The following is a 26,875-nucleotide window of genomic DNA, read 5'->3' on the forward strand; positions in this document are numbered from 1 at the left end:
GGAGAGAGAGAGAGAGAGAGAATTTTTAATATTTATTTTTTTTAGTTCTCGGCGGACACAACATCTTTGTTGGTATGTGGTGCTGAGGATCGAACCCGGGCCGCACGCATGGCAGGCGAGCGCGCTACCACTTGAGCCACATCCCCAGCCCCCACCAGACTTTCTGTCTGCTCCAGTGGTTCCTTTTTCTCAGGCTCATGTGATTCTTTTGCCTTATAATATAAAGGAAAAGAGATTTAATGTTCCCTCGTAATATAGTACACTATTTTTCCACTCATTCATGGAAATGGATATATGAATATTCCAAATATTCACATATTTCGAATAGTTGAATCACAGGGCATATACGTCCCCATATGTATATATGTATATTTCCCAACTTTTCACTTTGGAGTAATTTTAGATTTATAGAACAGTTGTGAACATAGTATAGCGAGTTCCCATATAGTTTTCCTTATCATTTCCATCTTGTATTACCAAGGTACATTTGTCAAAACTAAGAAGCCAACCTTGATATATTACTATTAGCTCAACTCTGGACTCTATTTGAACTTCATCAGTTTTTCTGTTAATGTTGTTTTCATGTTCCAGGATCCAGTCTAGGGTACTACATTGCATTTAGTAGTCACATCTGCTCTGTCTCCTGGTTTGTGATATTTTCTCACTCTTTACCTATTTTTCATGACTTTGACAGTTTGATCAGGGATTCTGTAGAATCTCTCTTGATCTGAGTTTTTCTGATATTTTTCTCATGACTAGACTGAGGTTATGGGTTTGGGGTAAGAGAACCACAGAGGGAGTTGCTCTGCTCATTAATTACATCAGGGGGTGCACTCACTGACATGATTCATCACTGATCCTGTGAGTCTCAATTACCTGCCAGGGTAGTGTATGCCAGATTGCTCCACTGTGAAGCTGCTTTTCTCCCCATTTCTAGCAATGCACTAAACCCAACTCCTACTCAATGGGGCAAGGGAAAGAATTAATTTCACTTTCTAGAATACAGAGCATCTACATATTTTATTTGGAGTTCTGGAAGGAAGATTTGTCTTTTCCCCCATTTATTTGTATCATTGTGGACTCTTGTTTCTTTTATACATTGGGTTATGTTTTGGTGCTGTGTTACTGTTGCCCATGATGTGCCTGCTTAGCTCCCCATTTTGAGCACTTCCTTACCTTTTGTCCCTATGAGATGCTGCAGGCACATCTTGTATTATTCCTGCCCCAGATGTACAATCAGCCATTTCTACAAGGAACCTTGGTTCCTTTTCTTGGTGATTGATATTTCAAAATGAAGATCTGGGCTCTGGGTGTGACTGTTGCTTCTAGAGTGTTGTTGCTCTAGCTCCTCCCAACTGACAGAACTAGGAAATGTCTGTCCATGAATCCATGTATATACTCGTATCTGCTATCATCGTTTTTCTATCTCTTCATCGTGTCCATGTTAAGGTAAATCTGAACACATATTGCTTCCTGTGACTAATCTGGGCTCATTCTAGCCTTCCCCACGCACTTAACTGCAGCAGTGAGAAGCCTCCCTTCCACTTATTCATTTGTCTCCAGTATATGCATAGCTGGTTTCAGAATTGCTAACCTATATCCATCCACTTGAGAAACAACACTATCTGCTAGAGTATTTGGTGTGCAGATAGTTTTGTCTTTTTGTCCAGTGGTTTTCATCAAAACATTGCTTTCCTAAGTTACATATAAATTGTTTTTTTTCTGTCCTCCTTCCAGTAATGTGATGTCCTTCTCTTTTTTTCCTCAATCTGAATCTATCCTGGCTTTTCCTGGCTGATTGTATTACTTTTTAAGTGACGGCTTATGGACCTTTTCATGTTTCTGTATTATTTTTTATATTTATTATTCTGACTGGCTACATGGCATTGATCATATGCCACAATTAATAAGAAATCTTTATCAGAACATAATTATTTACAATTTGTCAGCATTATGAATTCCTAATAAGAACTACCTTTATATGAGTTACTTTCTGTTCTTCTTCTGAATTAGTTTCTTAGATTAATTTTTAGAAATGGAAATATTTGGTCAAAAGATATATATATTTCAGTAAACTCCTTTTTGCTAAATGGCCTTCAGAGTATTGTGCTAGTTTAAAATGCTGTTTGCTATCCAGTTTTTTTCCAAAAACTTTTTAGGTTTTATAACAACAACAACAACAACAAAATATGTATATATAAACCCTATTTTAATAAGTACACGATGGCTGAAATACTAACTTCTGAATTTACAGCAGGGTTAAACTTGTGCCCAATTTTTACTTGTACTTTTGATTTTTTTTTTTTTTTTAATTGGTACCAGAGATTGAATCCAGGGGTGCTTAACCACTGAGCCACGTTCCAGCCTCTTTTATTTCAAGGCAGGTTTTCTCTAAGTTGCTTAGGGTATCACTGAATTGCTGACTGGCCTTGATCCTCTGTCTCAGCCTCCTCAATCACTGGGATTATGGGTATGCACCACTGTGCCTAGCATTGTTGATTTTTTGAGGACTGATTAGTCCCTGGTACTTGGTAGATACCAAATATGTATTGGAGATGTACAAGGCTAAGTGGTTGCAACCCAGCCAGAGCCGAAGTGCTGGATTTGAATACTGGCTGTACAGCTTACTAACCTTTTGACTTTGAGCACATTACTTGACTGCCTATTTCCTCCATTGTGGGAGGGGCCAACTTGTTGAATCATTGTGGGGTCTAAATGGCCCAGTCTGTCTTAAAGCACTTAGAATGTCTCATGTCATATGCGAAGCACTATATGCATTCATTATTGTTGTTGTTGTTGTTGTTGTTAAATTTAATTGAATTCAACCCATACCTTGAATCATGGATATTCAGCAATGCTCTTTTATAGTCTCACACAGAAAAAGCTCACCTACCTAGAGGTTTCTCCATTAACTGATGGCACAAAACCTACCATCAAAATTCTGGCCTTCACATATTGAAAGTACTTGGACACTTTGAGCTCACTTCCTCTGACTTTATGCAGAGTGCTAAATTGGATGATTTTTTCTTTTTGTTCATATTATTTAATATTTATTTTTTAGTTGTAGTTAGTACCTTTATTTTACTTATTTATTTTTTATGAGGTGCTAAGGATCGAACCCAGGGCCTTGCACATGCTAGGCGAACGCTCTACCACTGAGCCACAACCTCAGCCCTTTTTTGTTCATATAATATTGGAAGTAGCAAAATAAGGATAGGAGATGACTTTTTAGGAATAGCGACAGCCACAGATAGTAAGGAAACATATTGGGTCATAGCTTGACATCAAGGACCAAGGAACTGTATGGTGCTGCTAGAACTCTATAAGTAACCTAAGCCTGGGGTTTGGTTTTAGAGTATAGTTTTAAAACAGTACCATCTCTCAGCTCCATCACCTACCAGACATAATGGGCCTTGGCCTTGCTACTTAACTTCACTAAGATTCATTCTCTTCATTGGCAGGGTGAGGATATTTCACAGGACTATTTACTGTACCTGGAACATAGTGGGCACTCGAAATGGCAGCTTTTAAAAAAAAAAAAATCATGGAGTAAATGTCTGTGTATTTAATTAATGTTATTATAACCCAGTATAATGGTCAATATTAATGATGAAGATACTGAGTTACTAAGATATTATTGCAAAATCCTGTATTAAAATGGTCTTGTAATGGAATGAGATGTGCTTGAAAGTAGTGACAAAATTAGATTACTTACTCTGGGCCAAAATTTATATGTTTAAGAAGTTCCCATTTAAAACAATTAAAATGAAAAAAATTTGCCAAGTTTGATGGCTCACACGTGTAATCCTAGCAACTCAGGAAGATTGCAAGTTCTAGGCCAGCCTGGACAACTTAGTGAGACCCTATCTTAAAAAATAAAAAGGACTGGGGGTGTAACTTCATGGTAAAGCACCCCTGGTTCTATCCCTAGGGCCAAAAAAAATAAAATAAAATAAAATGAAAGTTTGAGTAACATAATGGAAGGAGTTTAATTTATCTCGATATTTAATTAGGTGGAACATTCATTCTCAAACAGGTGTTTCTGTAATCGCATACCAAATAGGAGCCAGTACTGAACTGATATCCATTTACTCTTACCTTGGAATATTTTTGCTATCTTGAATTGCTCTTTAATTTAATATAGGTTTTGTAGAGAAAAAGGATTGATCTTATCTGTGTTACTTCTCTTTCACAGTGAGTGGCTAAGTTCTAGCACAGACGTTTTGTTCCTAATTATGTTTGGGGTTAGAAAACCCACAAGAACTCTTCAGTTATCTTTTTCAGAGGAATTATAGGGACTTCATTCAACCAGCAAGAGTTTGGGTAGTCAAAAATAGGCACCATCGCCAGAGCAATCAGACAAAAGAAATTAAAGGGATACACATAAAAAAAGAAAAACTGAAACTATCACTATTTGCCGATGACATGATTCTATATTTAGAATATCCAAGAAATTTCACCAGTAAACTTCTAGAACTAATAAATGAATTCAGCAAAGTAGCAGGATATGAAATCAATACCCATAAATCAAATGCATTTCTATATACATAAGTGAAGAATCTACTGAAAGAGAAATTAGGAAAACTACCTCATTGAAAATAGCCTCAAAAAATATAAAATGCTTGGAAATCAATCTAACAAAAGAGGTGGAAGACCTCTACAATTAAAACTACAGAACACTAAAGAAGGAAATTGAGGAAGACCTTAGAAGATGGAAAGATCTCCCATGCTCTTGGATAGGCAGAATTTATATTGTCAAAATGGCCACACTACTAAAACTGTTATACGGATTTACTGCAATTCCTATTAAAATCCCAATGACGGGGCTGGGGTTATGGCTCAGAGGAAAAGCACTCTCCTGGCATGCATGAGGCACTGGGTAATTAAATAAAGGTATTGTGTGCACCTACAACTAAAGAATAAATGTTAAAAAAAAAAAAATCCAATGACATTCTTCATAGAACTAGAAAAAAAATCATGAAATTTATTTGGAAAAATAAGAGACCCAGAATAGCCAAAGCAATCCTTAGCCCCAAAAAAAAAAAAAAAAAAAAAAAAAAAAAGTGAAGCAGAAGGCATCACAATACCAGACCTTAAACTGTACTACAGAACAATAGTAACAAAAACAACACGGTATTGGTACCAAAATAGACATGTAGACCAATGATACAGAATAGAATGGTACAGACTTCCTTTGGAATGTCTTCTATTTTCTCTCCCTGAAACACAAAAGTAATCAAATGGTCAATTCCTTGCTGCTGACAGATACTACAGCCCTTAAATGGTACAAACTTCCTTTAGAATGTCTTCTCTGTATAGAATGGTACACAGAGACAAACCCATATAAATACAGTTGTCTCATACTAGACAAAGATGCTAAAAACATACATTGGAGAAAGGATAGCCCCTTCAACAAATGGTGCTAGGAAAACTGGAAATCCATATGTAGCAAAATGAAATCAAACCTCTATTTCTCACCATGCACAAAACTCAAAGTGGATTAAGGACATAGGAATTAGCCAGAGACCCTGCGCCTAGTAGATGAAAAAGTAGGCCCAAATCTCCATCATGTCAGATGAGGTCCTAACTTCCTTAAAAAGATTCCAAAAGTGCAAGAAATAAAATCAAGAATCAATAAATAGGATGGATTCAAACTAAAAAAACCTCTCCTCAGCAGAGGAAACAATCATTGAGGTGAAGAGAGAGCCTACATTTTTCGAGCAAATTTTTACCACACGCACATCAGTAGAGCACTAATCTCCAGGATATAAAGAACTCAAAAGACTTAATACCAAAAAAAAAAAAAAAGACAATCCAACCAATAAATAGGCTAAGGAACTGAACAGACACTTCTCTGAAGAAAATATACCAGTGATCAACAAATATATTAAAAAGTATTCAGCATCATTAGTAATTAGAGAAATGCAAATGAAATTAGGTCCTAACTTCCTTAAAAAGACTCCAAAAGTGCAAGAAATAAAATTAAGAATCAATAAATGGGATGGATTCAAACTAAAAAGCCTCTCCTCAGCAAAGGAAACAATCATTGAAGTGAAGAGATTTCATGTCACCCCAGTCAGAATGGCAGTTAATCAAGAATACAAGCAATAATAAGTGTTGGAGAGGATTTGGGGGAAAAGGTACACTCATACATTGCTGGTGGGACTGCAAATTGGTGCAACCCTTTTGGAAAGCAGTATGGAGATTCCTAAGAAAACTTGGAATGGAACCACCATTTAACCCAGCTATCCCTCTCCTTGGTCTATACCTAAGGGCTTAAAATCAGCATACTATAGCGACATAGCCACACCAATGTTTATAGCAAACTGTAGTATATATATACAATGGATTATTACTCAGCATTAAAGGAGAGTAAAATTATGGCATTTGCAGGTAAATGGATGGAGTTGGAGAATATTATTCTAAGTGAAGAAGCCAATCCCAAAAAACTAAAGGCCAAATATTTTCTCTGGTTAGTAGATGCTGATTTGTGATGGGGGTGGGGCATGGGAAGAACGGAAGAACTTTGGATTGGGCAAAGGCGAGGGTGGGAAGGAGTTATGGGGATAGGAAAGATGGTGGAATGAGGTGGACATCATTACCCCTAGGTACATGTATGATTGCACGAATGGTGCACCTCTATACCATGTACAAAAAGAGAATTGAAATGTTGTGCTCCATTTGTGTACAATGAATTGAAATGCATTCAGCTGTCATGTACAACTAAGTAGAACCAATAAAAATAATAATAATAATTTAAAAAAATAGGCACCTTTTTCCACACGGTTTCCAGAAGAATAAGAAGAGAGCAGATATTACTCAGACATAATTACAGTTAATGTTTTGATATAACTATGATTTATTTTTTCCATATTACTGTCTTCTCTTAATTTAAATAAATATTCCCATGATGGACATAGAAAATTTACTTTGCTTTTCAGTGTTCTGTAATGTAATTGAAGAGCCCCTACTTGTAATAAACTCAAACCTAGCAAGCAAGGCAGAAATACTGTTTAAGTGCTGTAGTATCTGTCAGAAGCAAGGGAATGTGGACCATTTGATTACTTTTGTGTTTCAGGGAGAGAAAATAGAAGACATTCCAAAGGAAGTGCTGATGGACTGTGCCCACCTTGTGAAGGCCAATAGCATTCAAGGTCAGTTTTCCTAAGGTATTTTTTGAATTGGCATTGACTTTCTGTGTCTGAAATAGATTACATCTTAGAGAACATGCAGTTGACTTTGGTTTGCATCAAAGGACTAGCAGATTATATCTTTATAGTGGGTGGCAGTTTTGCTCTCTGTTAAAGAACTAAAAGTTTATCTCCCTGCCCTTCAAATTTTCACTGTTTCAAGTCAGCTCTTTTCCTTACCTTAAATAGAAAGTAGGACATCTGGATCTGCCCACCCCTAAGATTATTTGTAAAAAGACTTGGAAATTTGGTAATGTTGATAGCTAAGCAAGAGAGATGTATCTTTTGGCTTTATTTTTTTTTTAATTTTTTTTTTTAATGTTGGTTGTTCAAAACATTACATAGTTCTTGATATATCATATTTCACATTTTGATTCAAGCGGGTTATGAACTCCCATTTTACCCCGTATACAGCTTGCAGAATCACATCAGTTACACTTCATTGCTTTACATATTGATATACTCATGTCTGTTGTATTCTGCTGCCTTTCCTATCCTCTACTATCCCCCTCCCCTCCCCTCCCCTCCCCTCTTCTCTCTCTACCCCCACTACTGTAATTCATTCCTCCCCCTTGTACTGTTTTTCCCTTTCCCCTCACTTCCTCTTGTATGTAATTTTGTATAACCCTGAGGGTCTCCTTCCATTTCCATGCAATTTCCCTTCTCTCTCCCTTTCCCTCCCACCTCTCATCCTTGTTTAATGTTGGTCTTCTTCTCGTGCTCTTCTTCCCTAGTCTGTTCTTAGTTACTCTCCTTATATCAAAGGAGACATTTGGCATTTGTTTTTTAGGGCTTGGCTAGCTTCGCTTAGCATAATCTGCTCTAATGCCATCCATTTCCCACCAAATTCTATGATTTTGTCATTTTTTACTGCAGAGTAATACTCCATCGTGTATAAATGCCACATTTTTTTTATCCATTCGTCTATTGAAGGGCATCTAGGTTGATTCCACAGTCTTGCTATTGTGAATTGTGCTGCTATGAACATCGATGTAGCAGTGTCCCTGTAGCATGCTCTTGGCTTTATTTTTAAGGTGGATATTTGTTTTAATCATTTGTCATTAGATTCTGAAACTAGAATCTCTAAATGATATTTTCCTATTTTTTTTTCCTCCTCCTCTTACATATTTTTTTCCTTTCTCCAAGTCAGTTGATCTTATTATCTCTTCTCTCCAGAGAATCTTAGTTATTCTGGAATGATCCCTGAATATCACTATTTTTACAAAGCTTTTTGTAGCATCTGTTGGGGACAGTTATCCTAAATGTTTTAGGAATGGCCTGGAGTACTGTGCTTGGTACTTGTTTTATTTCTACTATATAAAATTCAATGTAATAGTAAAGACTTCTCGCCGCCCCCCCCCCCAAAAAAAAAGATTATTGGGGTAAGGGTTGCAGTTAAGAGGGGGAGCTGGGAGAGTGTGGTTTACTGAGAATGTTTAAGCTAGTTAATAAGATTTTAGGTGTGGGACATATACCTAGATAGGGAATAGGGTAGAGGTAACTTTGGTTTTATATGAAATTGAGTGATGTGGGCAGGAATACAGTTCGGGTAAAAGATAAACATGGGGCAGTTGTAGAGCTGGTAAAGGGACCAGGGGATGGCGATTATAGGACAAGAGCTGTGCAACCATCTCCCTTCCCCATCACTGAGTCTATGTTTCTTGAATCTTAACTTGGACAACCTTAATAACAAATTAGCTCCTTGGCCAAAGAGGGTAGAATTTCTTCCTTGTGGAGCCACTGATTTCAACTCCATAAATAAACAAATTATAATGAGTTTGAGGACATTCTATTTTTTATGAGAATGGAATTTTCTTAGATTTTTAGTGACTGAAATAAAAATTGAAACAGCCATTACCTTTTTCCCTGTATTCCAACCTTCTTTACAAATTCTTGTCCCTTCCCATGCCCCTGGCTAGCAGATGCACCTTTGTTCAAAAACGTTCTGTGGATTCCGTATTCTTGGTTCATCCTCTTTTTTCTTAGAATCTTTATAGTTTACTAGTTGTAGAGAAAACAAAGGAAGGTAGGGTCATGACACTGAATTACTCTTCTGACTCCTCCTCAGTCTTCCATGGTGATAGTTCACCTAGCAGAGAAAGAACCTAAGCCCCAGGACCTCACTTTCATAATTCAGTTCTGCTAGGGAATGAAGAAATGATCTTTGCTATAAGATCTGCTGAGGACACTCCACTTGTGATACTGTGTAGTTACAATATTTCCTCCCTGGATAATTGCCACGGGAGTGGGGATTAAACTTGTTTGTTACTATAGAATTAACCTGTTCTGAGTTCTAGGTCTAGAACCATAGGTCAGCTCATTCTGTATCACCTGGCCAATCTTGCCAGATAAAACTTCCCAAAAGTTAGAAAGTTTTTGTGACTCCCCTTGCCTATACAATTCAGTCCAGGCTCAAGATGGCATCCAGCCTAGTTGCTGTTTTCCACCCTCCTGCCTTTGCTTTTGTTGTTTCCTCTGCCCTCCTTAGACATCTGTCTTCCTCAGTGTCACACCAGCAGATCCCAGCTAAGGTTTAAGACCCCCACTGCAGGTGTAGTAAATAATATAATCATTGATGGAGTATTAGTTACAGGACTGACCCTGTGCTGAAACTTGACAAATTATTTATCAACTTTATTGAGCTTGATGATGTCATTTTTATGTTGCAGGTGAGAGAACTGACCTTACAGAGTAATAAGAAATTTGTCAAAGATCTCAGAGCTCTGCACTGTAATGAGGCTGACCGACTTGAGTCTTTTGTCAGCCTGGAGCTCTGGGTACCTTTGTGGTGATGCCTATCCCCTCTTCAGCTCTGGGTAGCCTTGGAGTTATTTATGTACTTATCTCCCCCTTTTTAGGGTCTCAGAAGGCAGGTCCATTGTTTGACCCATGTTTGTATCACGTGCCTTGCACATGGAGATTCTTTTTTTTTTTAAACTTTTTTTTTTTTTTTAAAGAGTGAGAGAGAGAGAGAGAGAATTTTTTTTAATATTTATTTTCCATTTCTCGGCGGACACAACATCGTTGTTTTGTATGTGGTGCTGAGGATCGAACCCGGGCCGCACGCATGCCAGGCGAGTGCGCTACCGCTTGAGCCACATCCCCAGCCCCTTAACTTTTTATTTTGAAAGAAATCTTCAAAACTACAGAAAAGTTGCAAGAAAAATACAATCAGAAAACATATCTAGCCCATATGCTCTTCACCTAGATTCACCAGGTTTTAAATTTTGCATATTTATTTGCTTTTTATATATATCATTCTTGTCATCAACTATTTTTTTTTTTAAATTTTGGTGGTACTGTGGGTTGAAGCCAGGGGCATGCTATTACTGACCTATATTCCCAACTCTTTTAATTTTAATTTTATTTTAAGATGGAGTCTTGCTAAGTTGCTGAGGCTGGCCTCAAACTTGTGATTCTTTTGCCTCAGCCTCTCAAGTTGCTGGGATTACATGTGTGTGCAACTGCATTCAGCTCATCATTAACTTTATAGCTGGGCCATCTGAAGGAAATTTACAGACATTATGACTCTTCAACATGTAACTCTTAAGACGAAGGACATTACCACCTGTGGTGGTGCACTCCTATAATCCCAACGACTCAGGAGGCTGAGGCTGTAGGGTCATGGATTCAAAAGCCAGCCTCAGCAAATAGCAAGGCCCTAAGCAACTCAATGAGACCCTGTCTCTAATAAAATATTTAAAAGGGCTAGAGATGTGGCTCCGTGGTTAAACACCCAGGTTTGATCCTGGTACCAAAAAGAAAGAGGGAGAGAGAGAGAGGGAAAGAGAGAAAGAAAGCCAGGCCAAGGACATCATCTTAAGTAACTGCATTACAGTGATCAAATTCAGGGAATTTAACATGGATAGCATACTGTTACTGGCAGGGTGTGGTGTGTTGCACGCCTGTAATCCCAGTTACTCAGAAGGCTGAGGCAGGAGGATTGCAAGTTCAAGGCTGATTGGGCAACTTAATGAGACCCTTCAAAATAAAAAAGGGCTGGGGGTGTAGCTAAGTGGTAGGACAGTTGCCTAGCATGTACAAGGCCCTGAATTCAATCCCAGTACTGAAAACAAACAAACAACTCTTTCCTGATATATAGTTCATATATAAGTTTTGTCAGTGGTTCTACTACTGTTCTTTTATCTAGCCTCCTTTAAAAATTCCTGAATCTGGAGGTACCTCTTTTTCTATCAATACTTTGACTTTTAATGAGTAGAAATGTTCTATAGTTTCCCTGAGTTTGGGTTTGTCTGATGTACCCTCTTGATTAAAATTACAGTATGCATTTTTGAACAATTAGAGTTTTGCACATTTCAGTGAAGCAGAAAATGATTTCATTTTGCCCTATTTTCAGTGATGTTAACTTTGACCACTTGGTAAGGTCCTGTTCATTAGCTTTCTCCATTGAATACAGGGATTTAAACAGTAAAGTCAAGTCCACAGCTATCTGATGTGGAAGGATGGTGGAAAGTAGCAGACCAGCGAATCCCCTGTGATTCTCAGAGCTGCTGGGGTAGAGGGCACCCTGTGGTGGAGGTGGTGGTGTTATTTTCAGATGAGGTTCAGAAAGCTATGGGGACTTTCTCCAAGTGGCACAACTAGTTTGTGGTACTGTCAGGATAGAGTCCAGGTCTCTGGAATCCCAAGCCATGTCTTTGTTTTTTTTTTTTTTTTTAAGAGAGAGAGAGAAATTTTTAATATTTATTTTTTAGTTTTCTGCGGACACAACATCTTTGTTGGTATGTGGTGCTGAGGATCGAACCCGGGCCACACGCATGCCAGGCGAGCGCGCTACCGCTTGAGCCACATCCCCAGCCCCCAGGCCATGTCTTTGTATTGCTTCCTAACCTTTACTGACTCAAGGACTCCTTTGAGAATCTGAGGAAACTTACTTGGGTCTTTTTCTCTAAAAAAAAAAAAAAATACACATGATAAATTTTACTGTCTATTTTAGGAAGTTTTCCAAAGTCCTTGAATCTAATCCATGGACCCTTGTTTAGTAAAAGGAATCTCTTTCCTTTTCTACCCTCTAGAGGCTGCTCATATTCCAAGCCAATATCACTTTTCCCTGTCTGATCACTGCTTTCTCTGATTTGAAGGAATGATGTAACTAGAGTGGACCACCCATATAATCCATGATAATCTCCCTATTTTAAGGTTGTTAATCATATAACAAAGTCTATTGCCATAGAAGATTTTAGAGATTAGCATGTGGACATCCTGGGATAGGGATTGGGAAGGGAGTGTGTGTGTGTGTGTGTGTGTGTATGGAATTTTCTTAGATTTTCAGTGACTGAAATAAAAACTGAAACAGTCATTACCTCATTTTATTTATATATATAATGTATGTATATAAAATACATGGTATACCATGGTAATACTTATGGTTGTGTTTTGTTTAATACCATTTGCCTTTTATGGGTGGTTTTTGTAAAGCATTTTGTGGTTTGAAACAGTGGGAGGCTTGTTGATCCTAAGCCATTTCCTGGGTTGGATAATGGCAGTTTGCAGTGGGTGAGGGGGTACCTTGCTCAGTCTCACCTGCCTGCGTGTTGAAGACAGTCTCTCTTGGCAGGCTGCAAGATGAACAACGTAAATGTGGTATATACGCCGTGGTCTAACCTGAAGAAAACAGCTGACATGGATGTGGGGCAGATAGGCTTTCACAGGCAGAAGGATGTAAGTGTTTGGCACCATTGCAGGAGGCGCATCCTGACACGGAGTGGATACCCACCTGTTCTGTGTGACTCTACTGTTGTTGAGGGCCGAGCATGATACATGTTTCCTAAGGGAGTTAAACTGGGTTGCCAAACCCCTGGAAAGCCTTACCCCTCTTCTGGGAGAAAAGAACAATAATAAAGAGTCAGTACTTTCCCCTTTCTCTATCTCAGGTAAAAATTATGACGGTGGAGAAAAAAGTGAATGAGATACTGAACCGATTAGAAAAGACCAAATTGGAGCGGTTTCCAGACCTAGCTGCAGAGAAGGAAAGCAGAGACCGGGAAGAAAGAAATGAGAAAAAAGCCCAAATTCAGGAAATGAAAAGGAGAGAAAAAGAAGAAATGAAAAAGAAGAGGGAGATGGATGAACTTAGGTATGTTAGAGATGTCTCATTGATGCAACCTCAAAGATTGTTTGTTGCTGATTTTGATCATGGAGTAATGGTTAAGAATGATAAATTAGGACTGAGGATATAGCTCAGTTGGTTGAGTACTTGCCTCGCATGCACAAGGCCCTGGGTTTAATCTCCGGCATTACCCAAAAAAAAAAAAGAAAGAAAAATTGGTAGATGAAAAATGTATAGTTCAGAACTTTAAATGAGTGAAAGCATATGTATTTACTTGTTGGTCAAATGAATTGTCATTTTATGGAGGTAGGTAGGATATGAGAGTATATAAAATAACATTTTACTAAGTAATCAATCATAGGTTTTCTTTAGAGTTTAGTTTGTAAGTTTTTCAAAGAGGAAAAGATGCTATAAGTTTTTTTTTTTTTTTTTTTTTTTTTTTTTGGTGGTGGGGGCTGGTGCTGGGATTGAACCCAGGGCTTCACACATGTCAGCAAGTACTCTTACCACTGAGCTACATCCCAGCCCTAAAAGAAGTACTTAATATTGATTCTGTGCATTTCAAATACAGTTGTCTTGGCTCAAAAGGCCAGCTCTAGAAACTCTGAAAACTGTTTTTTAAAACTTTTTTCTATGTTTTTAAAGTTTGAAGTAACTAATGTGATGAGACTGCTCCAATGGTCTGCGTTTTATTTTATTTTATTTTTTTTTTAAAGAGAGAGGAGAGAGAGAGAGAGAGAGAGAGAATTTTTTAATATTTATTTTTTAGTTCTTGGCGGACACAACATCTTTGTATGTGGTGCTGAGGATCGAACCCGGGCCGCACACATGCCAGGCGAGCGCACTACCGCTTGAGCCACATCCCCAGCCCTGGTCTGCCTTTTAAACAACAGTTAAAATACACTTTGGCTCTTGAAGTACCAAGGCCATGAGAATACTGACTACATCAGTTTTCTGTTGGTTCTGTAGCAAGGTGCCACAAAATTAGTTGCTTAGAGCCATTTACTACTTTATAATCTCATAGGTCAGAAGTCCAGTGAAGTTGTCACTGGGCCAAAGTCAAGGTATGAAGGGCTATATTCCTTTCCGGAGGCTCTAGAGGAAAATCTCCTTCCTCTTCTGCCTTCTAGAGGTTGCCCATATTCCATGGCTTATGGCCTCTTCTTCCATTTTCAAAGCCAATGTCACTTTTCCCTCTCTGACCAGTGCTTTCTCTGGTTTGAAGGAGTGATGCAACTAGATTGGACCACCCGTATAATCCATGATAATCTCCCTTTAAGGTTGTTAGTCACACTTACAAAGTCTATCGCCATACAAGGTTTTAGAGATTAGGATGTGGACATTGTAAGATAGGGATTGAGAAGGGAGTAGGGGCACTGAACTCAGGGTGCCCTACCACTGAGTTACATTACCAGTCCTTTATATTTGTTATTTTGAGACAGGGTCTCACTAAGTTGTGTAAGGTCCCACTAAATTGCTCAGGCTGGACTCTAACTTTCTATCCTCTGCCTCAGCCTCCCTACCCTTCTGGGAGGCGTCATCCTGCCTATCACACTGAAAATATTTTATATATATATATATATATATATATATATATATAAAAACATATACTTCTATTCCTAAATAGTCCTCTCATTTTTCTTAGTTAAGGGAAATCAATCTTGTGACATCTAGTCATAGAACTGGTAGATTTTTCATAGGTATTATTTGTGATAGGTATACCAAAAAAAGAAATAAAAAGATATTGAGAACATATGCTACCTTTGGGAATGGTATAAATAAGAAATCAGTTATCTTGCCACGTCATTACCTAGTTCGTTGGAGTGTCATGCAATCTTACAAAGGTTATTTGATCAGAGTGTAGTATTACCATCATGTGCCATTGCTCATTAGTTGCATGTGTTCCTGTTGGGGGTTCTGCTAAGAAAGGGTGATGAGGTTCATTTAAAATAGAATTTTAAAATGGAGAGTTCTGGAAATGTTATCCTGAGTTATAATTTGCTAACATGAGTCAAACTAATGAATGAATTTAAATGTATTATATGGCTTAAAATTGTGAGTCTTCTTTGTGTTGTGAGTAAAAGAAAAATTATCAACACCATCAGTGCAGAGAACATTTAGAATTCTGAGTGATGCAGGATTTATAGTAGTTAATTCTTTTTGTTCTTAGTTTGGAATAGGGAAAATTGAGAACATGGCTTTTTGTGCCCTTTAAGGTCTACCATCATTGTGTTTAGAGACATGGATGTGGGCTGAGGTTGTGGCTCAGTGGTAGCACGCTTGCCTAGCATGTGTGAGGCACTGGGTTTGAGTCTCAGCACCACGTATAAACAAATAAATGAATAAAGGTCCATCTACAAAAATTAAAAAAAAAGAAATGTGATGTCAATTTATTTATAGCATTCAGTAAGAAAGAATTGCAAACATTCTTTAAAATTTACCGTCTGCCAAATGCTGTCCTAAAAATGCTTCATTGCATTGTGCCATTTATCAGGTAGATATTTTTGTTAATCTGCATTTTATAGAAGAGGAAACAGTTTATGAAGCAATTGAATAACTTGCTCAAGGTCGCATAGTGAGTTGGTCTCAGTCTGAGTTTTCTAACCCCCATAAGTTGTTATAGTCTCTTTTTTCTTTTTGGTACTGGGGATTGAACTCAGGAGCACTGAGCCACATCCCTAGCCCTATTTTGTATTTAGAGACAAGGTCTCACTGAGTTGCTTAACGCCTTGCTTTTGTTGAAGTTGGCTTTGAACTCATGATCCTCCTGCCTCAGCCTCCCAAGCCACTCGTATTGCAGGCATGCACCACCACGCCAGGCTTGTTCTTATATTCTTGTGCTCTCTATCTAACTCAGTTTTAAAGTAGTATTTATTCAATGTAAATCAGTTAATTTATAGATGTTATAGTTTGCCTAAAAATATACTCCTTTTTTTTTCTTCTTCTTTGAATTAAGGTATATGCTCCTAAACTTTAGGGCATTTAATGATTTTACTAGTTTCAGTAGTTGCAGAAATTTAAACAGAAGAATACATCAGCTAAAAACAGTCTTTGTCTCTTCTGGGCTTTCTTTCATGGTATCAACAACATCTAAAATATGTATATGAATTTGAGGAGGTAGATTCTTAGTCATATTGAGTAAAATTCTTGCTTAAAATTTCGTCAGTCCCATTTTTACTTAGTCACTAATCACTTGTATTTTTTGGTAGTCTTTATGGGCCTCAGAAAACCAAAAATAATTGGTATATTTACTTCTGTTAAACACATACCACACCAACAGCCTCAGTAGCACGCACATGGTGGGGAGCAGGAGTGCTGCAGTGCTGGGAGGAATGGGAAGCGACAACATGGGGACCACTGCTGGGCATGTACAGAGCTGCAGCTTGCAGGCTTTATTCTGCAGCTTTGGGGAGTTTTGGCAACGGCCTCTAAGCCTCTGCCTTTCCAGTTTAATACATTTGTAGTGCTAATATCACTCGAATTTCTGTTTTTGAATCTTCCAACCAAGAGATCAAATTCCACATCTATTACTTGTTTTATTTTAATCTTGTATTTTCTTACATGTTTTTTTGTGTTATTGTACCAGATATTTTTTAACCTGAAAATCAAGCCTATCATGTACATCTATCTCATGACCAGAAGAAAGAAATAACAGGGAAACTTAATTAATGGAGAGTGGATAATAGATCAGAGTTTGAAGCAGTCAAAGGGTGGGAACTGTGGCCACCTGAGATAGGCATGTTTAATAGTTGGGAGTCTGGGAGATCATATTTGGAACTCAAGCCTCAAGAGATTGACGTGAGAGAAATACAGGACCATGTGAATGATAAATCACTGGTAAATACATCAATTTGAACATTGACAAGAACTTGGTTTTCAGGCAGATTACTTCATTAAGGAGATTAATGTGTGAATAGAGTGTTAGCCCTTTGTCACTATGACTAAAATACCTGATAAGGACAACTTAAAGGAGCAAAAGATTATTTTGGGCTCACGGTTTTGGAGGTTCAGTCCAAGGTCAGACAACTCCCTTGCTCTGGGCTCAAGAAGAAGCAGAACTTCTTGGTGGAAGTGTGTGGAGAAGAGCTGCTTAGCTGATGGCAACTGGGAAAGAGTCTGCCCAAGAAGCCAAGAACAAAATATCCCTTGGGCACATCCCCAGTGATCTGTTTCTTACTCCAGCCACCCCCTGTCTACCTACAGTTACCACCCAGTAATCCTTCCAGATTATTAATCCAATCAAGTGGATTAACCCAACAGGTTACAGCTCTCAGGATTTAATCATTTCTCTTCTGAACGTTCCTACACTGCTACAAGAGCTTTTCAGGGGACACTTTCTATCCAAACCATAACAAGTGGTCTCGGCTAATATGTGACAAAGTAGGAATTCAAACTCTAGTCTGTAATTCTGAAGTCCATTATATACCATGTTGCCTTTAAGGTAAGGATGAACATATTGGCAAAGCCAGAGTCAGGGTCAAGTAAAAAAATGAAGAATTAAGTACATTGTAGAGTAACTAAAAGATTTCATTTGATAGAAATATGTTGTAGGTTATAAGGAGCCTTTATAGGCTTCTAGGATATGGGGAAGAAATAGATTTGTGAAATGAGATCAGTGACAACTTGCAGAAGAGGTAACATTGAGGCTGTTGATTAAGAGTGATTCAGGGGGCTGGGGATGTGGCTCAAGCGGTAGCGCGCTCGCCTGGCATGCGTGTGGCCCGGGTTCGATCCTCAGCACCACATACCAACAAAGATGTTGTGTCCGCCGAGAACTAAAAAATAAATATTAAAAAAAAAATTAAAAAAAAAAAGAGTGATTCAGCCTCATGAAGACACTACTGCTCTGCTTTTGCTTCGTTTTGTGAGTCTCATGTGCACTACTGCTGCCTTCTGTGAGCAACACTGTGTGTGCTGCTTCTTCCTGTGAATCATAAGCTCCATCCAAGAAGTAATGTGCATTGCTGCATCCCCTGGTGTGGGACAGTGCTTTGCATATACAGTGAGTCAGTATGTTGTGAAGGAACAAATAACCTAGATGAGTGTCCCTAAAACAGTGATTCTTAAAGCTGAGATCAAAACTCTGTTAGCTAGTTAAAAAGGGCTGGGAAGAGTGCTCAAGACCCAGGGAACTCATGTCTGAGTGCAGAGATCCTCTATGGGAGGCAGCAAAGCAAAACCCAGGACCAAAGTCCCAAATTTCTGGAGCAGCAGGAGTAAAAGGGGGTTTGGAGCAAGGGACCTTTCCACAGAGGGCCTTGTTGGCCATGTGACATCATTGAAAGATTTCAAGCAAGCATAGTATTTTAGTCAGCTTTTCTGTACTGTGACTAAAAGACCTGATCAGAACAATTGTAGAGAAGGAAAATTTTATTTGAAGGCTCAGAGTTTCAGAGGTCTCAGTCCATAGACAGCCAGCTCCATTCTTCAGGGATTTAAGTGAGGCAGAACATCATGGGGGAAGAAGAAGCAGAGAGAGACTCCACATACCACAGACAAAGTATACATCCCAAAGGCATACCCCCAATGCCCACCTTCTCCATCCACACTCTACCCGGCCACCCAGTTAATCCCATCAGGATTAATTCATTGAGTGGGTCAAGACTCTCATGACCCAATCACTTCTCCTCTAAACCTTGCATTGCTCACACGTGAGCTTTTAGGGGACACCTCACATCCAAACCATAACAGGTAATACAGTAATTTTTGGTAAGGTCACTTTACTGATCTGATTATAAAATGAACCAGAGTGGGTGTGGATAGGCCAGACACAAGCCACTGGCAGATGTTGCAATCACAGGTGATGGTATCTTGGACTGTGGTGGTGACATGGAAGTGGAGAGGAGCATTGGTAAAACGATATGATTGGATTATAGGTTGGGTTGAGGTGAGGGGCCAAGAATGGCTCCTACGTTTTTGGTTTGAAGTAGAGTAGAAAATAATGCCATTCTTGGAGTTAGGAACCAATGGGCAAGAAATTGTTTGGGTAGGTGTGCAGACCATGAGTTAGATACAGACTTAAGAATCTGAAGATACCTTTGAGGCACCCAGAAAGATGTCAGAGGGGCATTTGGATTAATGCGATGGACCTCAGAGTAAATGTGTAGCCTAGAAAAATGACTTTGTGTGTTACTTTAAGATAGATGTGAAATCTAACCAGCGATTCTTCAGCTGGGTTGTAGATTTCCACACCTGAGCACCTGGGTATAGGGTATTGATTTAACCCCTTGGAAAGCCCATGGTACCATCGACCTAAGCCAATCCCATGCTATTCCCACCTGCCAAGCTCTGATGCAACCATCCCTGAGCCTGTCCCATAGTGCCACAACTACAACTCCAAACCCCTACCTCACAAAAGTTGAACACCCAAACATCTCGGGACCTCTTCTCCATCTGTGGAGAGATGTGCCTTTATTTGTCAGCTCTGACAAACCAAACTCTTGTGTGTATCTCTGCCTGGTCTCCATCTTTCATCTCTCACTTGCCCGTCTCCTGGTTCCTTGCTTTCCATTCACTGAGTATGTTCTGATCTTCACAGTGATTTAAATGCAGCCAGGATTGAGCTGCTCTGCTCTAACCACGTTTTCTTTTAATTGTGTATCTTTTTCTTTGTGTTTATGCACTTGTTGATCTTGCCTGTTTTGATTATTCACGTGGAAGCCATTGAATTCTACAGCATCAACTAATCTTTCTGGATGCCTCCCAGCTTGTTCTCTTTAACCATATTTTTAACCCGTCCTTCCTTCAGATTTTCAGTTTTCACTGTCTGCAAGTTGTGTTGACTTGTGTCAACACCATCACTTCAGATGAGGTGTGGCGTGTCTCAGATCAAGCACATCTTCTCATTGCTCTCATTTGCAGCGTCCTCTTTTCAAATCACCCTTTTTTCAAATCATTCATTCCTCTCCTGTTTCTCTCTCTTGCCGCTGTAGCTGTTACCACAGTAGATCATGCTCTCAGTTTCAGGTAGTAGTAGGCTGGATGTGATGGTAGGAGTGGGAGTTTAGGAGGCAGACCTGGGCTCAAAGCCCATCTTCATCTTTCCTGCCTCTGATTCCATATAATACTGCTGCCTTATAATGTGGTTGTGGGCTTAGTGCTGATTTATGAAGCACTTAACTTTATTTCCTAATAAAATTTAACTAATTTCCTACAAAAAAGGATATTTAGTAAATGACAGATACTTATATTGTTAATTGGTCTTCTTGCCTTAACCTCCCCTCCAGCCACTCTGTTTCTTATATATTAACACTTTCCCTGGTGACCTTTTTGTGATAGTGTATTTCTCCTTAAATACTTGTTGAATCTTTTTATGTCGATCCTATGCTCAATTTCATATATGTCTTCTTGCTAATCACGTCATGTTTACTCATACAACTAGGTCAACATAATTGGGCCCCTCTTTCTGGCCTGATTTGCCACTGCTTTATTTCCTGATTCCACTCAAGTCAATTTCAGCTTCGACACATCATTATAAATACCACCTCTTTGCCTTAGTTCATCCCAGTCTCTGGATCTGAAATGCCCTCTCATTCAACCTACCCACTTGTCAGACTTCTGCCTCAACTGTGAAGGGTACCCTGACAGTTCCTTCCCACACTGTGTGTTCTCTCCTTTGTATTCTTGTAGCATTTACAGTCTGGACTTTGGCAGTGAATCACAAATGATCTTGGCTATAGATGAATCTCCCCCTCTAAGGGATAGGAGTAATGCTATCTACTTCAGAGTGTGGAAGTGAGAACATGAAACAAGTGAGAAAGCTCTTGGTAAACTGAAGTACTGTTCCATCTTATTTATTGTTCATACACTTATCTTTTAATGTTGCAGTCTCGTTGAGGACAAGAATTATATCTAATAACTGTTTTGTTTCGCCTGAAGCCCTTTGGCAGTGCTTGAATATGTGGTAAGTGTTCGTAAAATTCTCATTAGCTCAATAACCTTATTTTAATGTTTTCTTCTAGGAGCTATTCATCACTAATGAAGGTTGAGAACATGTCTTCAAATCAGGTATGTTGAAATTATTTCCACTTATATGTGTCTTAAAATAATTCACTATGGGTTTTTAATAAGATGTTGTAAGTATTTTGTTAGTGTTGCAAATTTCTCATTGTGAGTGGCAAGTAGTATGCTCACTTGAGTTGGATTCTATTAATCATTTCCCCTCCTTGCCTATAGACCTTCTCATGTTTTGTTTTTAAATAGGTTACCTCATTAAAAGAGATTGTTATACCTTATCTACTGTGAAGTATAGGTCTACTAGATTATAGGATGTATTAATTAGCTTTCTAGTACTATAACAAAATATTTGAGATAATCAACCTAAACAGTAAAAAGGTTTATTTTGATATACATGTTTTTGGAAGTTTCAGTTCATGATTGGTTGGCACCATTGCTTTTGGGCCTGTGGTGGGGCAACAAGTACTTAATGGTAGAGTGAGTGGTGGAGCAAGCAAAGGGGCCTAGGATTCCAACATCCCTTTCAGGGACACACTCTCGGTGTCCTAGCTTCCTCTCATGAGGTGCTACCTCTTAAATATTCTACTACTTCTCAGCAGCATAGCACATGGGTTTTGAGGGGGGCATTCCTACTATAGTGCAGGACTTTTGTTTGTTTCTTTCTTTTTTTTCTCTCTCTCTTTTCTATTTGCAGGACTGCAAAAGTGCCTTTATTTATTAATGTTTTCAGTTAATATGATTATAGATTTTATAGTGTAATTGAGTAAATAAAATTATCATCTTAATCAAAAATAAAAGTACTGACCCTCAGATCTTTCATTGTAGCCCAAGTTACAAAAAATGGTGACCCATAGCATAATACTAAAAGGATCCTCTTAACATCCACATCTAATTATTTTATTGGAACTTCATCAGACCTTGTTTTTGAGGACTGTCTTCCTCAAAATTTGGGTTAAAGTGTCCAGAGAGATAGCATAACTTATGCTATCTGAACAGTTACTGAACGGTCTTTGCAGAAAATGAAACCAACTAGTTGTATTTTGGATATTCTGGGTATTATAATATAATTTTTTAAAAAAACATGCTTTAGATCTATGTCATCCAATACAGTAGCCTCTAATGTCATATGTTATTTAAATTTAAATGGATTAAAATTAAATTAAAACTTGAGGTCCTTAAGTCATACCAGCCCCATGTGCTAGAGGCTACCAAGTCAGCACAGACAGAACTTCTCCATTGTTGCAGAAAGTTTTGCTCAGCAGCTGTCTTTTCCTTAAAGGCAAACTAGTGAGACCCCAGATTTAGTGCATGAATTGGAATGGATAGGATTTTAGGCATTGTTTATGTCTAATATTCTTTCAGGCATGTATAAAAGCAACATCCTTAGCCCCACCTCTTTGAAGAACTAAATTTATGAGTCTCCTTTGAATCTGAGATGTATCTTTATAGTTTATTCCTGAACAATTCCAGAATAGCATTGTATAATTCAGCAGAACACTGAAGAGAGAGACTACTATTTACTAGTTGGATAAACCTGACAAAGTTATTTAACCTATCTAAAGGAGTTTTCCTTATCAGTTAAATGGAGAAATTAACTCATGGGGTTCTAAAATTTAAACAAGGATATGTGTGTGAAAATCGTTCTGGACTTAATTTCTGCATAAGTAGTCATTATTAGTTCTTACCTATTTGTTTCTCAGTTGTTCTTTGCCTACAGAGTGTCCATATCAAAAGATGAGATATATTTAGTCCCTTCTGGAAGCTATTTCTTCAAACTTGGAACAATTTAACAGTCTTTAACATCTTCCAAATCTAATTTTGTACTAAGTTAAATATAATACTCTAATCTTTGCTGTGGTATTATTACTTAGAAGTTTTCTGTTAGTTAGAGGCTACTTTCTACCAAAAATATGACCCTGGCATTATGTTATGATTTAGACATTTTATTCCCATCATCATGGATTTTAAATTTGGATATTGTGGTGGAGTTGAGAAATACACACACACACACACACACACACACGACTCTTACAATCTGTGGGACATTGATTCCAAGGCCTCCACAGATACCAGAATCTACAGTTGCTTAGGTCCCTCTGTGACAACAAGTATTTTCATACCGTACACACATCTTCCCAAGTAATTTAATTTCTCATACCTAATGCAGTGTAAATTCTGTGTAAATAGTAACTACACTGCATTGTTGAGGGAACTTGCCATCCTCTTGCCTCAGCCTCCTGAGTCATGGGGATTATAGGCATGTGCCACTGTGTCCAGCTAAGAAACCTATTTGTTGTGTTTATTTATTCAGAGTAAAAGGAATCTAAAATGGAAAAGTTATCCAAATAAAGTCTTAGATCTCAGGTATATGGTTAAAATTGATATGATCCCAGACATGGGCTCTTGGACACATGGGAGCTCCTGCCTACCCAACTCCGGCCTCACAGAGGGAGTAGTGCACTTTCATTGTCCTTGGCCCAGATTCCCTTGTTGAGCTGTTCATCCTTAGTGGCTGAGTTGGAAAGTTGAAGCCTGAAAATGTAGGATGATTCTTTCAGACAAACTGCTGCTATTTCTGTGATCTGAGGCACTTTTACTGTGGCTTGGGTTTCTTGTGCTAATGGAAGAAAAAAGCACATAAAGAACCACTGAATGAAACTGAAAATAATGCCAGAGTGCATCAAAACCATTGTTTTCCACCTGTGTCTCATATTTCCCTACTATCTCTAGCAAAGGCTGTCAGAGAGAAAAAAAGGCTATGGAATCCTCAGTCCTGTCCCTGTCTCAAGCAATCCTGGTGTCGAGCAACAAAGAGACAGAAGATGAAACAAATACAATGCCCAGGTGGTTCACACTGCCAAGCCAGTGTACAGGCGCAGGCTATGAGACCTGGCAGTCAAGGAGTGGAGCCCCACCTCTGTGCGCGGCCTTCAGCATTTGTCTACACCACACAAGAAAATCGATCCCTTTATTGTATAAGCCATCACATAAGATTTTTCTTAATAACTTGGCAAGCCTACTAACTTGGTAACTAACCTATATTTGGCTTCCTACAGATTTTTCTTTCTTTTTTTTTTTTTTTTTAAGATTGGGTATTCTTTCTTTCTTTTTTTAAGAGAGAGAGAGAGAGAGAATTTTAATATTTATTTTTTAGTTTTCGGCGGATACAACATCTTTGTTTGTATGTGGTGCTGAGGATCGAACCTGGGCCGCACGCATGCCAGGCGAGCGCGCTACTGCTTGAGCCACATCCCAGCCCCCCTACAGATTTTTCTTATGAAAAAAAAAGAAGAAATCAAAGCTATTTTTGAAAGTCACATATCTGGCAATCTTGAGGCTCAAAACACTGGAATTTAGGCCACAACTATTTTGCATAGTGGCAGCATTGTTGGCATAACAGTATTGAAGCATGTTTATTTGCTATATTTGTTGAAGGATTAAGCCTGATTTCTTTTTTTAAAGTTTATTATGTATATTTAAGATATACGTGAGATGTTATGGAATATGTATAGATGCTAAAAATCCTATAATGAAGCAAATTAATATATCCATCATCTCATAGTTATCCATTTTCTAAAATATGAGATTCATGCTAAGTGAGTAGATTTTAGCTTAGATTATTTTTACACTCATTCCACCCTGTACTAGGTCAGATGGACCTTCATACTTTGGAAATCATGGTAACTTGTTGCTGTGAATCAGTCATTGCAGTGACACTTTAGCAAATATGCCTGCTAATGTAGATGTTTCAGAGAACTGATAAAGATGCACAAGAAGTAACAAGTGAATTTAGTTATTTTACCTTTTATTTTTATACCCTGAGATTGATTAGAGAAGGAGGCTTGTCAGTTAAGATTATAATTGTAAATTTTAAATGTTGAGTTGTTTATTTTTGAGGATTTTATGGTTTCACTTTTTTGTTTTTCTTGTAGGATGGCAATGATTCAGATGAGTTCATGTGAAAGGAGAAAAGGATTCTGAAAGCTGTGAATGCAGAGAATTTTGCGGACCTTGTGATTTCATCTATGTTCTAAATTATAAACAACAACCAAAATTCTGCCTTCATTCTACACAGATATTATTAATTTTGGATTTAAAAAATCCCTTTTTTTGCTGACAAAAAAAAGAACAGATATATATATATATATTATAGTTGAACTTGAAGACAGCATATATAACTTTAGGAAAACAAAAATATTTTTGCCAGAACACGTCTCAGTACCTTGCGAGAGCTGACTGCCCTTGTTCTTGAGATAGACTTTAGAGTAAACCAACTCTGAAAAGTATTTTTGTGGCTGTGGTTCATCCCTGAAAACAGATGTCTTGAAATGCTTTTCATAGCCTAAAATACCTTCACTTCTGTTAAGAAGAATGTGTTGGTGGGCAATTCAGGCCAAGATTCTCCCACTCCCAATTTCCTGATTAGAAAAGCAGAGGTTTGAAGGTGATAGTGATATTTCAAAAGATTGCTAGCTTCAACATTCTCATTCCCGCATGTCGTCAGTCTGTTAGTGTGGTGGTCCTCAGCTTGTCCCAGCTCCTTTGTCCTCCTCCCTTTTTTGAAGTGAGGGCCTTCATCTTCATAGCATCATATTGAAAGAAATAGTTGGTCTAAATCAGGTTTTGCCTTGTGCACCTTGCCTGAGCACCAAGTAATCCAAGCTACAGGTGCGACAACTTCTAGGCTCCATTTCTCCACGCTGAGGGGGACCAGAGGGTGCTCTGTGAACTGAGTGGGAGATACAGGTTACCTGATTTTTGTCTTGAAATTCAAGATGAAGCAAAAATACACATTGAATTATCAAGCATTTTCCTAGCCAGCCAAGTAATTTATGTCCTTACCTTGAAATAATAATTATTTTTGACTTTTAACCTTTGAGATTGTATCTCTCAGTTACAGGCTCCTAACTTAAGTAGCATTACTACTCAGCTGAAACGCTCGCTTCCCATTGTGATTCTGACCAGAAGATACATTTTTTATTGACACGTGTAAGGCGGGAGTGACAAGACAAAACAGTGAAAGAGCCTGCAGGATCCCCGCTTGAAGATTGTAACACCCAGAACCCTGCCTGGTGCTGTTATTCTAACTCGTCAAAAGTGACTTTCAGCAAACCTTGTAGCTGCCTAGCACTTTGGAAGTGTGGGTAAAACCAGAAGACATTTTCTTTTATTCTAAGTTGGTGTATGGGCTTGATCTGGAAAATTCCTGAGGCATAACTCATTGGCCAAATTTTGAGGGGTATGAAAATACCAGAGGTCAGTGTGTGGGCATGTGTGTCTAATGTTTTAGACTGGAGTTCTGTGATTAAAAAATTATAATAAAGTATTGTTTTTTTTTTAATCTGGAAGGACTTGCTTGTTATAAAATCAGCATGTTGATTTTGAGGTTGATTTTCTGTAAAAACAAAACAAAAAACCATTTATTAAGTGTATCAGGCAAGCACTCTACCACTTAAGCTGCAGCCCTGGCTCGTCAGGCTGATTCTGGCAAGTTCTGTAAGGGTATCCTTCTCCATGGGTAAATGTCTGTGGCTCCCAGCTGCTGGTGGGTCAGAAGAGATGGCCTTTCTCAGTCAGACACTCTGGTTTGAGTGCACTGGTGGCTATGCTCCACCATCCTCAGGCCTCTGGCTGGTCACAACAGCACTCTGAACATGAC

The 26,875-nt window shown here is 38.4% G+C and overlaps 1 protein-coding gene across 5 annotated transcripts in view; it reads left to right on the top strand.

Annotated features, from left to right (window-relative positions):
• Ccdc25 (coiled-coil domain containing 25) overlaps nucleotides 1–26,543 on the top strand; it is a 41,596-nt gene extending 15,053 nt beyond the window's left edge. For all 5 annotated transcript variants that reach the window (XM_026398887.2, XM_026398889.2, XM_077792441.1 and 2 more), the window contains 5 exons: nucleotides 7,079–7,154; nucleotides 12,769–12,872; nucleotides 13,085–13,287; nucleotides 21,222–21,267; nucleotides 25,149–26,543. In XM_026398887.2, the coding sequence (XP_026254672.1) occupies nucleotides 7,079–7,154; nucleotides 12,769–12,872; nucleotides 13,085–13,287; nucleotides 21,222–21,267; nucleotides 25,149–25,178 (459 nt within the window). In that variant the 3' untranslated portion in view covers nucleotides 25,179–26,543. The remainder of the gene's footprint in view (nucleotides 1–7,078; nucleotides 7,155–12,768; nucleotides 12,873–13,084; nucleotides 13,288–21,221; nucleotides 21,268–25,148) is intronic.
• The last annotated feature ends 332 nt before the right edge of the window (nucleotides 26,544–26,875 follow it).

The sequence above is a fragment of the Urocitellus parryii genome, chromosome 14 (genome assembly GCF_045843805.1).
Source record: "Urocitellus parryii isolate mUroPar1 chromosome 14, mUroPar1.hap1, whole genome shotgun sequence".
NCBI lineage: Eukaryota > Metazoa > Chordata > Mammalia > Rodentia > Sciuridae > Urocitellus > Urocitellus parryii.